The sequence below is a fragment of the Drosophila montana genome, unplaced genomic scaffold, assembly GCF_035044405.1.
Source record: "Drosophila montana isolate Dmon_TW-CO22-7 unplaced genomic scaffold, ASM3504440v1 contig_3526_1, whole genome shotgun sequence".
NCBI classification, from domain to species: Eukaryota; Metazoa; Arthropoda; class Insecta; order Diptera; family Drosophilidae; genus Drosophila; species Drosophila montana.
Window position 1 is genome coordinate 238,081 of NW_026998405.1, and position 13,354 is coordinate 251,434.

Below are 13,354 nucleotides of genomic sequence, written 5' to 3' on the forward strand. Positions count from 1 at the left end.
CTCAAACAGGCACTGTAAAAGCAGCAATGTTCAGGAAAATCGATATCTTTTTAATTTTTCAATACTTTTATTCGATTACTGCATCAGTGCTGCCACACGAAAAAAAAAATACAAAAATAACAGCGGACAACACTTGTTGCTGTGACGTCACACACACAAGCGCAGTTACGTCAATGTAGCAATATGCCCAGCAATCTGTCAAACAACCCACCACCAGCGCAGCTACAACAACAACAGCTCACTGACATTTCGTCAATAGGTCCATACATAATTTTGTCATTTTTTCACTTGTTCGCTAAGAAAACGAGAATTTTCGATTTTTACCGCCCAATTAGTGGGCATTTTTGAAAGTGGTTTCGAAAAATGCTCCACCAACCGCCGCCGCCGACGCACAGCATCAAAATAATGTCGGGGGCCGAGGAAAATCGCCACTACTTGCGTGCCTTTATACAAACATATCGCGATATGCCCGTCCTCTGGGACACTTCTCTCCGGGACTACACGAATCGAGAGAAACGCGCCGAGGCCTATCAGCGCCTGGTGCCCATCTATCATTACCTGAAGCGAGACGCCACCGTCGAGGACGTCAAGAAGAAGATCAACACGCTGCGCACCAACTACCGCAAGGAGCTGAAGGTTGTGGAGAGCGCTATGCGCACGGGCAGCCTCCATACGCCACGTTGCTGGACATTTCAAGAGCTCGACTTTTTACGCAATACGGAAAAATTTCTAGCCGTTAATCCGACTTTCAAGAACGAGCCGTCTTTCTCATTTAACGAGAACTCCAGCTCGACGGCGGCCTTCATGGAACAGCATGCCAACAGCAGCAGCGGCAGTGCGTCCGTGTTACATTATCCATATCGCAGCGGGGCTGGACAGACACCGAACATCACAGAAATGTTTCACAAATCGTTTGGGCATGTGCAAAAGGTGGATCCACTGCCACCACCGCCGCCGCCGCCGCCATCATCGGGCCTGATGCACCAGCCGCCCCATTCGCAGGGCGACTACACGACCCCAAAGAGGGCGCGGCAGACGCCGCCCTGCAGCAGCAACGCGAACAACGCCTCGACTACGACGACAGTGAGCACACATAACACGGACGAGCTGCTCAACATTGCCTGCGAATATCTGGCTGGAACTTATCCCGAGGAGGAGTCAATTGCGCGCACCTGGACGCATAAGCTGAAACGTTTGCCGCGCGAGCAGCGTCTGCTCGCCGAGCGCTTCATCAATGAGATACTCTTTGAGGCGGAGTCCAACAACCTGCATCGCGGTTCCGTCCAGATCAACAACAGCTTTGAGCCCTATGTGCGCTTCGAGGAGCCGGCAGCCTGTCACGAGGAGCAGGATAAGTCGCAGAGCCCCAGTGTGCACACCTCCTCCGAGTCGACACCAAAGCCCAGTGCCGGCGCAGCCACACCGCTCAACGAGCCGACGAATCCGGGCATTAGAGAGTTCTAAGATTAGGAATATGAGATAGCATTAAGTGTTACTCAGTTTTTTATTGGCAGATGACGCAGACAACACATGGCACAGACAAAAAGCTAGACAAATAATCTTTGTAAATAGTTACATGAACCTGATTTGGTTTTTTGGGATGCGGCACAGCTCAATCCACGCGCTGATAATCCACAATATTGCGTGTTAGCCATACATAGGGCGAGGCGCCGGCCAGAAATAGGCAGGCGCCAATCACAGGACGATGCAGGATCCAGGCCACGGCAGCGATGGTCAGCGCCAGCGAGAAGGCGATTAGGAAATTTCCAGTCACCGGGTAATGCGAATCCGGCGCCAAAGCAATCAGCAGCGGCACGCGAAGCACTGCAAGCACAGGATAACATTATTATACATAGTTGCCCTATATGTATTCTAGTAGTATATAGCTTGTATAAAAGTTCGATAAGAGATTTGTTCCGTTTTTGGAATCTTTGAAACTCTTCCAGGCCAGGTACTTACATATGACCCGCAGCAGCTTTGTATTACAGTTGACGCCAAAGAAGATCAGCAGCCAGCCGATGAAGCGCCACCACCAAGTGTGCAGCACCTGGGCGCGATACTCCAGGCGGAACACCTCCAGGGCACTGATCTCGCCCGGATAAACGAGCAGTACGGGCACACCGCGTGTTGTGATATATGGCTCCAGCTTGTTGCCTTGAAGCCTGCCCACCACGCTATACATTTCACCCTCCATGCCCGCGTAGGTGAAGAGTATGCGCAGATCGCCAACTTCGGGATTGAACACATCGTCGGTGTGATAGTACAGGCCCAGATGCAGCTTGATGCCGCTATCGTCCGGCCTGATATCCGAGGTTAACTCATGGTAGTTATTGAACTTGTTCTTCACCTGGGCGCCAAGCTCGTATTTGCCAATGTAGACGGCATCGGCCACCTGAACAGCGCTCTCGATGGGAAAACGCTGCGGATTCGTGTGTCCATGACGATTGTAAAAGTTGCGCGAGTCGACGATTTTGTCGCGCCACTCGCGCGTATAGTAATAGGTACGTGAATCGGCCTCGGTGCCCACGCTCTCGCCAAAGTGATGCTCGACCGACTCCTCCACCCATTGGTACATTTGGACGCGCCGCCTGAGCTTGACCGCCATCAGCTGTATGTTATAGTCCGGTTCGGTGAGCGGTTCGCCACATATGATGGGCCCTGATAGATGCACAATGCGATTCTCAAAGCTCAGGTCCTGCTCCTCCTCGGTGAACTGCATGGAGTAGATGTCGGCGTATGCCTCATCCAGGGCCAGCATTGTGTGCACCGCGCGTCCCTCGTTCCAATAGAGTACACTGGAGCCGGCTATGAACAGGCCCAGGCCAAAGGTCGCGATTAGCCAGTGGGCACGAAATGTTTCGCTTAATGTGGCCATGTGCAATGTTTACCGTTCGGTTAGCATTTAAAAATATAAATAAACAGCAATAAATGCTGTGCCGACAATTCCCCCTCAATACAAATTGTGCAAATCAGAGGCCGCCAATTTGCCAGGGCAACGCCGTCAAAGCAACAGCTGTCAATGTCAGCTGTTCGAAATTCGAAATTCAAGCATTCGAACATCCAGCCAAATATTACAAATTGAAATAATAATGTGCAGCAATAGTTTAACTGATTATCAATTCACAAAAGCATTTAAACATGGAAAATTCTGTTCGGTCTATAAGGCAAATTGTGCTGTCAACGATCGTGTTGTAGTTATTAAAAAGTTTTCGCTGGAACAGGACGATGATGCAGAATTAAAACGACTCTTCGCCGAGATACAATGTTGTCGTCAATTCCAGCATCCAAATATCAATAAAATACTCCATAGTTTTATTGTGGACAGCGATGTATATGTCCTGTATCCGTATATGTGCTTTGGAACGTGCCAAATTTTACTTGAAAGCATTTTTACGAACGGACTTCCAGAGCCTCTGATAGCATTGATCTTTAAGGATGTCCTCTCCGCCCTCATGTACATACACACGAATGACTTTGTCCACGGATCCGTGAGAGCCCATCATATATTATTAGATAGCCAGAAAGCAGTATTATCGAATTTCCACGAGAGCCGCAGCTTTATAAAACACGGCAAAAAGAAACCGGTCCTACATGGCATCTCCCACGAGAAGAATTTAAATTGGGCAGCCCCGGAAGTCCTAGATCAAAACGTCCATGGTTTTACCGAAAAGTGTGATATATACTCCGTGGGCATAACGGCCTGTGAAATGGCCAACGGTATTCAGCCATATTCGGAAACTCAGCCCACGCTCATGTACACGGAGAAGATTCGCGGAAATGTGCCATCCCTCCTAGACAGATCAACGTATACCATGCTGCTGGATGACCAGGGTAAAATGCCATTTGAAAATGCAGCAACAAGAAGAACATATGAGATTTTCAGTCAACGTGTGCTCACCGACGATTTCCATCAGTTCGTGGAAATTTGCCTGAATCGAAATGCGGAAAATCGTTGGAGCGCCAAAAAGCTAATGACCCATGCATTTTTCAAGCAATGCCGACACGTATCCATCTCAGATCACATCAAGAAATGCCGCAGCGAAACGCAAAACAATTCCATAAAAGACGACGAAAGCATTGGACCACTGGATGATCATGCACAGGAATGCCGCGAAGATGTTCAATGGAATTTTTAAGAAACTTAATTCTGGCTTACGATAATTAAAATAAAACAAAACCAAGATTTTAGACAAAAGACAAGTTGATAAACTTGATTTTAACTTTAGTTTTTTTACACGCCTTTCTGGTTTTGATTGATGACCTTTAGATTGGTTAAATGTATATAATTTTAGACTTTTGGAGTATCGCTTGTTAAATTGTAAATTGTCAGCTATGCGATTCAATTGAAATCCATAATTTATTTCACATAATTTACTATAATATAAATGTGGCTTTATTTACAGTACATATTCTTGTGTTTGTTATAATTATCCATTAATTAGTTGCTCAATTCAAGCCAAAGCTAATGCGTAAGTTCGCCTTGTTATTCGCCATATTTTGCGTTTAAATCTTGTAAAATTGTATTTCCCGTAAATATCTATTTGGAATGTGCTTAATAAACAAAATTATATATCACTTGTCGCCTCTAAAAACAAATCGAAATGAGGTGGAAAGCAAGTTAAATGTTGGTCTTGTTTTTTTTTTTTTATTACGTATTATTAAACAAAATTAATAACAATTAGGCGTAATCTGTTCAACTAAAATTAAAATTATTTAACAAATAACTAATCAGAAATTGCTTGGTTTTGTGTGTTGTTTCGATTTTTAACTTAAAATAAAAATAAAATTCAACTAAATATTTGGACAAAAATCACGCACAAATTGCTTTAAAGTTAAAACGCTGCGCTCTTTAGTACGCTTAAGGTTTTTTTTCTTTTGTAAATATATCAATATAAAACATAACTGTCTATAGAGCGCATAAAATGTACAAATTTAAATATACATAGATCATAGTAAGATTTAGCGGGCTATCACTGATAAATAACATTAGGGTTTTGTTTTTTAATTTCTATATATATGTATATATATATATTATGTGAAGCATATTATTTTTGTATTGTTTAACCAAAATCTGTTAGTACCCGGTTTTATACCTCGCTCTAATTTTCCTTTTTGGCAATGCTAGGGCGCATTGTACTGTAAATAAGTTGGGGGTTTAAAAACTAAATTAAGGTAGTTGTTTTTCTAGCCTGCAAAACTTGTAACTGCTTAGGTCGGATTTCCATATATGTATATGCGTATATACCATATATGCATAACTTTGTTTTTTTTTTATAAATATATATATATAGATTACTTAAAAATTAAAATAGTTTTAACGTTGACTAACATGCCACACAATCAAATAACTCTTATCGCCTCGATTTTCAATTGTTTGATTTGGTTCCAGTTGAATACTGTTCTCCATATCATTGTCATCTGTAAAAAGTTTGTGGAAATTTAATAAGTAATTAATTAGACAGGCAAAAGTGGGATCAAAATGTACACATAGTTAGTGCTGCAGCGACAAAACTACAAAGGATCGCAAATTGCTGTTCTTGATGATTATATTATACAAAAGCATTTAAGATTATTATTATATTATGTTTGCAGCGCCTCAAACATTTTTTGTTTAATTATTTATATTTTGCTGCACAACTTGATTGAGTTTTAATATCTTCTGCGTGGTTAAGAGTTGAATAGAATTTAGTTTTGATTAGTAAGGGGTTTCTTTTTAATTAGTGAGAGTGCGCGTTTTGTTTGGTAGTTTGTAGAATAGCCATCAGTTTATACAGTTTAAAAATATTAAGCAAAACTAAATAAAATACAATTAGCTACATAATAAATTAAAAATTAACTGATAAGGCATTTAAGCAGCAGCTTCAACCAAAAAACTAAAAAGTTCAAAACCCAATTTCAAAAGAAAGTTAAATTATTTGTTTAAACTTATATATACAACAACGTAGATATTTTTTATACAATTGCTACCCTTATAAAATACTCGAGAAAGACAAAACACAAGAACACCAATGAGATCAGTTTTGAACAAATTACAATATCCACTTGTGACCTGGGTGGATTATATTGGAACTGTGTGACAAAGTGCAGAAACAAGTGGACGGGGGAAACGTGATAATCAACAGAAAGAAGTAAAAAAAAAAAACATTTAACATAAATTTGCATAAACCTTGGGGGGGTCTTTCGATCAGGTCACACCACACAGGCTCAGATAAATGCTGCATTCCAAATTTGAGCTTGGGCCTACGGGCGGGCGGCGCGACTACAAATTGAAGGTACTGAACGGCCGGCAAAGTTAAACAAAAAGAAAATGCGATTAAATCAACGAAATAGAATACGCAACAATACAACAAAAAACTAAGCAAATAGAAGTCAAAATTTAAAAATATATAAAAAACAGCGCAAATCAAAATATATAAATAAATGTAAACCGAAGATCAAAATCAAAAGCAAGGCTTACGTATCGACTTTCCAAACTATCAAATGCGCTGCATTATCACTAGCATCGTATTTTTCATGTCCTGCAGAGGAATATGGAACGATTATACTATATATTGCATATATATATCGACAGATAGATTGAGAGAGAGCGCTGCTCGCTGATTTTTGTGCTGCCAATTGGTTAACTAAAGCTTGGACGGCCGCTGGCTCCACTTACTTATGCGAAAATCAATATAACCCTCGCCGCCGCACATGACCAACATGTCGGGTCGCTTGTTGCTGAAGGTGAGCGTGCCATTCGGTTGCTGAAGCATGGGCACTGATACAAAGAACTTGACCGCATCGCGATGGCCATGGAAGGACAGTTGAGCATTGGCCATGCAGCACAATGGCATGTGGCCATGTGGATCAGCTGGATAAGCCAAGAGAAACGAGTATTAATCAATGTGTAAAGCTAGTTGATTTGCAATCGCTGCTCACATGACTTTTGCTGCATCTCGGCCAGCGGCACGGAAATGATAACACCATTGCTGGTGCCAATCCAGAGGCGATTGCAGGAGACCATCAGCGCTGTGATGCGTACAAAACTAAAGCCCAGCTTGCCGGTGCCCAGCATCTTGGATACATACGGCTCAATGTCCACATCCTGCTTGTGCTCAAATGTATGCGTATTGTACAGACGCAGCGTGGAATCCAAGCTATGGAAGTAGAGTTGTGTTAATTGGACTTGACTGGAGTTGAGTTAGTTGTGTTTACCGTATGGATACCCAAACGCCGGCACCTGTCGCTGCCATTTGGCGCACTTGGCTCTCCTTGCGCGGATGCGCGTCCAGCGAGTGTACAATGTTTAGCGATATTGGATCAACAATAAAGATCTTGTTGCGATGCGCGGCCCAAATGCGCTCGCCGGCCACACAGAGGCAACGTATCGAATGATTGCGATCACCGACCGTAACCAGGTGATAACTATTCAGATCCCATTGGCCGTCTGTTTGGCGGCGAAACACGGCTAACTGAGCATTGGCCAGCGCAACAACAACACGCGCCTCCACATGGACAATCGCCAACACCGCATCCGGCAGGAGCACCTTGTGCAGACACTCATGCCAGCGCCCCACACTGCTGTGCACATACAGCCAACCGTCCTGGGCACCTAGCCACATTGTGGGTCCCACTGAGCTCATGACCGGCTCTTCGCGCTCCTTGGTGCCCAGTATGGGATTCAGCGATTTGATGCTAAACGAAACATTTTTGCTATTGTTGTTGTTGACGTGATTGTTGCTGTTGTTGTCCGAGCTGCTGGGCAGTCGCTGCGGTGCACCCGGCAGCGCCTGACGTATCTTAATGGCTTCTACATTGGCCAGCGGTTCGGTTGCATCCACGGCGGGCAGTTGCTCATTGGATTTCTCAGTAGCCTCTTTGGCCACTGCCACGCCTATTACTGTTATTGGCGCCGGCACCTCCTCCTCCTGGGAGTTTTGCTTGCTATTGCTGTTCTGATCCGACTTGGGTTTAACGCGCACAAACTCCACCTTGCCGAGCAGCTCAGTACCCTCGCCTGGGCGTTGCAGCATCTCGCCCGCCTTGACCACCTCCGATTGCTCCAACAGGGCATAGTCACTCTCCATGGCGCCCTGCACGGAGGCAATGCACAGCAGATGCGATGCGCATATCGGAAAAGCATCCAGCACCGTGGCCGACTGATTTGCATCCACCACACTCACCGTACTAGCGGCATGTGTGCTGGTGCAGATCCAAACAAACGAACTGAGCTGTGTCTCGGGCTCAAGAGTCCCTAGGCTGGCACGTGCCATTTGACGATCCAGCGCCTCGGCGCTATGTTCCGCCGTCGGGCTAGTTATCTCTGCAATTTTGAGCGTTGAGCGCGGCGCATAGGGTGAATCGGGAGGTATCACCGATTGTCCATCCTTTGTGAAGCCGCCCTGCAGATTGACACCTGCCGCACAAAATACTTTCATGTGCGGCGATGCCTCCGCCAGGGGATTACAATAGACGGGCACGGGCACGCCACCTGAGTGGCGACTCGGATTGGCATCCTGATTCGTCTTGTTTATGGGCAAGCTCCAACCGTAGGCATGCAGTCGTCCATCCTCCTTTTGCACATGGGCCCGCAGCTGGCGATATTGTTCACGCCGCCTGGCGTTGATGCGCTCTGAGCTGCCCTCTTCCGAATAATCCTTGGCCATGATTAGTGCATTCGCAAGCCCGGCGCTGGCCGGATGCGGCGGTGGCTGGGAACCGGCTATGGCAAGGCGATTGTCGCTTCCTCCACGGCTAGGTGATCCGTGACTGTGGGCAGGGCTTCCTCCGCCTGTGTGACGAAACATCGGCCCCCCTCCAAGTCCGTCAGCGCCGCGCTCCGACGAACGATTGGAGTGGCTGTTCGGTGAGTAGAAAACATTCAATAGGATTCCCTTAGCAGTGCAGAGTAAAGTGGAATACTCACGTAAAAAGATTACTAAAGTATTGCCAAATGCCTTGCTTCGACTTCTTGTCCAAGTTGTCGACAGTGCGCGAGGCGCGCAGTATTTCAGTTAGGCGCACCGCCTCCTGCAGTTCCATTAGCCGCTCCTTGTACTGATTGCGCTCCATTAGCACCATGGCCATTTCCACGCGGGTAAAGCGTTTGCGTTGCGCCAGCGGCACATCATTCTCCTCCTGCTCGGTGCCTGCCACAGCGAATGAAGACATGAATTGGTTGTGTTTATCGTGGGGTAGCAACCTGTAGCCACTTACTTTGCTGTTTCACCTGCTCCTTGGTCTTCTTGAGCTCATCCTCCAGTTCGCCGATGCGCTGCCTGAGCTTGGTACGCGACTGTTGCATGGCATTCAGCTCTTCGCGCACAATTTCTACCTCACCCGTCAGCTCATCCACTTTGACAATTAAATCGTCCTTGACAATGTTAAGTGCATTTCTGTGTCGATTGATTGATTGACATAAGTGGGTCGATTCTCATTGTTGACCACCTAAATTAGTCACACTTACTTGGTCGCTAGCAGCTCATTATTCTCCATTATAAGATTTTCCACCTCTTTGCCCATGCCTGGAAAATTATTTATAATGCTATTAGTAAGGCAAAATCTTTATATAGATATGAAAAACATTATTAAATGACTTTTGGGGTGTGGAACGCAAGTGATAGTTATGTGGAACTTAAGAAAATGAAACAAATTATGAAAACGGAACAAAATATGAATCGAATTGTTGAATGGAAGTGAATCATACGTGGAATATAAGTGAATTTTGTATATCAAATCAAAAGTCATGCATGATATTAGTGAAAAAACGATAAACGTAGACTAGGATAAGCAGAATTGATGTAATTCGAAATCAAAGTCAAAACCCGAACCAGAACTAATCTTAAAAAAATAAATAAAACAAATGGTAACTCAAAACCAAAACTGTGATTAATCCAAAAAATGGCTAGATCACCCGCTAACACCAACAGTGAATTTTAACCGAAGTTTAAAGTCGCAGAGAGAGAAAGACTAGAGACACTACTTACATAGAAAGAGACTAGAATAGTATGGAAACTATAGGTATGAATAAATCGTATCGCACTAGAAAACTTACCAAAATAGTTGTCGTTAGCTTTGATATTTTATTTGTTGTAGGTGTCGGTGTTTTGTGTTTGGTTTTTGTACAAAAAGATTTTTTTTTTTTTTTTTGGGTAGTTGTAGGGAAAAAGGATTTTGGAATAAGTAAAATGGTTTTGGTATAAAAAGAGAAATTTAAAATTTCATTAGACGTCAATAAATATGATATTTTATTAAGCTTTGCAATGCTGACAACAGTATCTCGAGCACATCAATTCCAACACATATCACAAAACAAAGTTTCGTTAGAGTATCCGCTGTTTTTTATATGTTCTTTCTTTTTTTTTTGTTCAGTCGATTATCGTATGATATTTGATGTATTTACAGGTTATATAGATGATTCCATATATGTAGGAATTATATGGTGTTGGTGGTTGAGTTTGTTGTGGTTGTTGTTCTTGGAGTTGGTCTTGTGTGTGGTACCTACCTGAGGATGCGTACTCTCCGGGATGTACCCAGCTGCCTATTGCGGGAAGAGAGACAGAGAGAGAGAGAAAGAGAGTGAGACAAGTGGACAAGTAACCATGGAGTCCCAGCAGATTTGAGTGTGCGTGTGTGTTTGTGCATAGCAAACATTCAAAGAGAGAGGCAAAAGAGAAATAAAAACATTGCATTGAGAAGACTTTGAAGCAAACGTGCTCGAAATCTAATTGGCGCCCGAGCAGGGATCTATCGCTTACCTGTTACAATCTCATTCTCTTCGCTCTCTTCGTTATCCTGGAAGGACAATTCTTGGTATAGATTATTGTCCGAGCGCTGTTCCTTTTTGGTGGTCGAACGACCAACTGGGATTGGTTTGGGTTTATTTTATGTATTGGCGGGTTCGTTTTGTTTTGTTTGATATTTTAGTGAAGTTAACACAAACACAAAAGAAAGTAGAAAATTTGTTGGAAAATTAGTAGAGTTGCAGGTTAACTATAGGTTCAGCCAGATGGTAGACGCCTCCACCTACCATTTGCGGGCACATTTGGCACAACGGGACTGATATCGGGACTCTGCGGCGAGGTGGCCTGATGTTGTTGCTGCAGCGCATCTGTTGCGGCGCCACGTTCTACGGTGCCAGCCAAGTTATCTAGTTCGTTCTGCAGGGAAGGCGGTCCCGAATCATCCGACTGGCTGCCTACGCTGCAAATCGTCTCGGTGTCCAGCATAACAGAATTCTCCAACGAGGCAAAGCCATAGGAGACGGGTCCGGAGCTGCGTGCCACTGGATTGAGTCGCGCCCGACTAACCTCCATGCGATCGGAGGCATTGCTCATTTGTGAGTGCGTCGAGCCCATCAGCATTTTGGTGCGTTCCATGTAGTCCACATGGTTCTTGAACAGTTCTGTGTAGCGTTCGTGCAGCCTGGCGTATTCCTATATGTGTTTGTGTGTGTGTTCAAGATGAAAGTTACCAAAGGTCAACAACTGGTTTATGGCTGACTGGTTCACCTTTTTGAGGTCCGCCTCGCGCTCCTCCAGGCGACTGGCGTGCTCCACGCTGTTCTTGTGCTTCAGCTCCAGCATGCGCACTATGCTCTCTAGGGACTCCAGACGGCTTGCCAGCTCTTTGTTCTCCTGTTCAGCCAAGTCCTCCGCCTCCAGCAGCTGCGTCGAGTGAAACGTTTTTATGAATTGATTTCAAATTCCAACTTTCAGCTTTGTCTCACCTTTTGCTCGGACTGCTTGCGTGCGCTCTTCTCGCGCTCATACTGGGTAACCAGCTGTTCATTGTCCTCGCGCAGCAACTCCAACTCCACATCCTGTTCTTGATTGATGCGATAGGAGGCATCCAGGCACTCCAGCACGTTTACAAGCAGCGGCATTAGGTTCTTAACCACATCCTCGTCGTAGCGATTGATCATTCGCTCGAATTCCTGATAAATGCTGCCAGCCAGCTGCTGCACCTGTAGAGTGAAGGAGTAAGTGCATCAGTTTCAAATGCAAAGCCACAAAAACAGCAAAGAAAAGACAAAGTTAGTGCGAGATAGAGATAGATAGAGAGAGCGAGAGAAAGGAGAGAAGTTAGAGAAAGATGGGCACACTTTTAATGGCTCAATTAAAACCTATTATAATTGCGGTTTGCGGTTGCTTTGTTTTATGAATGAAAAACTCCCAAATGAAAGCCCAATGGAAAGGCAAGTTAAGCGTTGCCAGACCCCGCGATGACCCCACAGATGGTTAAGTAAGAGTAGGCAATGGGAAAGCTGGAAAGGTCAAAGTTTAAAGCTTCCCATGCCATTCGGTTAGTTAAAAAAACAAATAAAACTCAAGATAGTTGCAAAGCGTAACAGAAAAATAAAACGAAATAAACAATTTGAAATATCGTGCGTTTAGTTAACATATAAAGTGAGACAACAATTAAAATAGCACCAAACAATTTTGAACTCACGATGCTGACAACCTGTTCATTCTGAAAGAGAAAGAAAAAGAAGAGAAAAGGGCACATATAAAAAACTCAAGTTTAATCAAATTAAAGTCAACACATAAGAATAATAAACAATTGAAACCCACAAAGTGCACACCCCTATGAGAAATGCGAGTGCGTATTAAATATGAGCATGAAATGATATTTAATATTTAAGTTTGCATTACATGTAGATTACGTGAAAGTAAATAAATAAAAATTAATTTCGGGCTACCGAATAAAAAAATACCCTGGCAGATATATAGAGAGGTACCAGAAACAGTTCTTGAAATATTTTTTCCACATTTAATGACAAAGTTGTAGTACCTCCTACAAGTGTATAACCAAATCAATTAGAATTGTGCTCAAACTGTGGTTTAGGCGTTTCATCATGATTGGTTTTCCGCATTTAAGACCGCCAATAAAATAATGTTTTGTCCAAGGTTGGGCTCGATGTGCTTATAAGGCCAGCTGGTTTATGCATAAAAGCTATTTCTGCTCTCTAGTTGTTTGAAGTTTGACCAGTTTTATTACTGAGCAGCAGCAGCAACAACAAAGTTGGATAGCATATGCGTCACAGCTGTGACGGAGCCGCTTGAATGGGTTAAATTGAGTTGATTTTCGACGCAGGTAACAGGTAATTCAAGCGGCAAGTGAAGCATGTGGCTGTCTAAGGGGGTTTGTAGGGGACAGCTCGATGATGAGCTCATGCCCAGCGCATTTGCATTGAGGGCAATCCGATTAAATCCCTTGTGAAGCTGATTAAGTGCAAAAATCAATGACGGGTCTTTGATTGCCAGACAAAATAGAACAAGTGGGCATGCTCTAGAAGAGTGTCCGACTAGGGGATACCCTGAACCTAACTCACTTTATATACCACATTCAAAGTGTCTAGCTCTTGTTATCTGCG

At 44.0% G+C, this 13,354-nt stretch overlaps 4 protein-coding genes across 16 annotated transcripts in view; 2 read left to right on the forward strand and 2 right to left on the reverse strand.

The window, feature by feature from the left end:
• Positions 1-85: 85 nt before the first annotated feature.
• LOC135435173 (uncharacterized) lies at positions 86-1,910 on the forward strand. The gene has a single exon (XM_064692091.1). The coding sequence runs from the start codon at positions 364-366 to the stop codon at positions 1,462-1,464; it is 1,101 nt and encodes a 366-aa protein (XP_064548161.1). The 5' UTR covers positions 86-363; the 3' UTR covers positions 1,465-1,910.
• On the reverse strand, positions 1,486-2,967 carry Tmem43 (Transmembrane protein 43). The gene is made up of 2 exons (XM_064692090.1): positions 1,960-2,967; positions 1,486-1,824 (listed from the first exon to the last, which is right to left on the reverse strand). Exons 1-2 carry the CDS (start codon positions 2,873-2,875, stop codon positions 1,613-1,615), a joined length of 1,128 nt encoding a protein of 375 aa, XP_064548160.1. The 5' UTR covers positions 2,876-2,967; the 3' UTR covers positions 1,486-1,612.
• Positions 2,968-3,027: 60 nt separating this feature from the next.
• On the forward strand, positions 3,028-4,405 carry LOC135435174 (putative serine/threonine-protein kinase STE20-like). Its single transcript, XM_064692092.1, has one exon. The coding sequence runs from the start codon at positions 3,090-3,092 to the stop codon at positions 4,134-4,136; it is 1,047 nt and encodes a 348-aa protein (XP_064548162.1). The 5' UTR covers positions 3,028-3,089; the 3' UTR covers positions 4,137-4,405.
• A 704-nt stretch (positions 4,406-5,109) lies between these two features.
• Positions 5,110-13,354, reverse strand: part of syd (JNK-interacting protein syd) — a 37,298-nt gene continuing 29,053 nt past the window's right edge. For 2 of the 13 annotated variants that reach the window (XM_064692089.1, XM_064692078.1), the window contains exons 2-14: positions 11,708-11,944; positions 11,490-11,645; positions 11,009-11,414; positions 10,737-10,841; positions 10,484-10,519; positions 10,034-10,051; positions 9,446-9,503; positions 9,196-9,374; positions 8,906-9,128; positions 7,195-8,838; positions 6,919-7,136; positions 6,656-6,850; positions 5,110-5,418 (exon numbers count right to left, since the gene is read on the reverse strand). In XM_064692089.1, the coding sequence (XP_064548159.1) occupies positions 5,315-5,418; positions 6,656-6,850; positions 6,919-7,136; positions 7,195-8,838; positions 8,906-9,128; positions 9,196-9,374; positions 9,446-9,503; positions 10,034-10,051; positions 10,484-10,519; positions 10,737-10,841; positions 11,009-11,414; positions 11,490-11,645; positions 11,708-11,944 (3,579 nt within the window). In that variant the 3' untranslated portion in view covers positions 5,110-5,314. Of the gene's footprint in view, positions 5,419-6,164; positions 6,276-6,453; positions 6,519-6,655; positions 6,851-6,918; positions 7,137-7,194; positions 8,839-8,905; positions 9,129-9,195; positions 9,375-9,445; positions 9,504-10,033; positions 10,052-10,483; positions 10,520-10,736; positions 10,842-11,008; positions 11,415-11,489; positions 11,646-11,707; positions 11,945-12,429; positions 12,451-13,354 lie in introns of those variants that run through there. The other 11 variants (XM_064692080.1, XM_064692079.1, XM_064692075.1 and 8 more) reach the window with 11 other exon arrangements.

Coding starts and splice junctions, on each gene's coding strand:
- LOC135435174 (XM_064692092.1), top strand. CDS start 3,090: ATGTGCAGCAATAGTTTAACTGATTATCAATTCACAAAAGCATTTAAA.
- Tmem43 (XM_064692090.1), bottom strand. CDS start 2,875: ATGGCCACATTAAGCGAAACATTTCGTGCCCACTGGCTAATCGCGACC. Junction 1,825..1,959: donor AAAGCTGCTGCGGGTCATAT/GTAAGTACCTGG, acceptor CTGTGCTTGCAG/TGCTTCGCGTGCCGCTGCTG.
- LOC135435173 (XM_064692091.1), top strand. CDS start 364: ATGCTCCACCAACCGCCGCCGCCGACGCACAGCATCAAAATAATGTCG.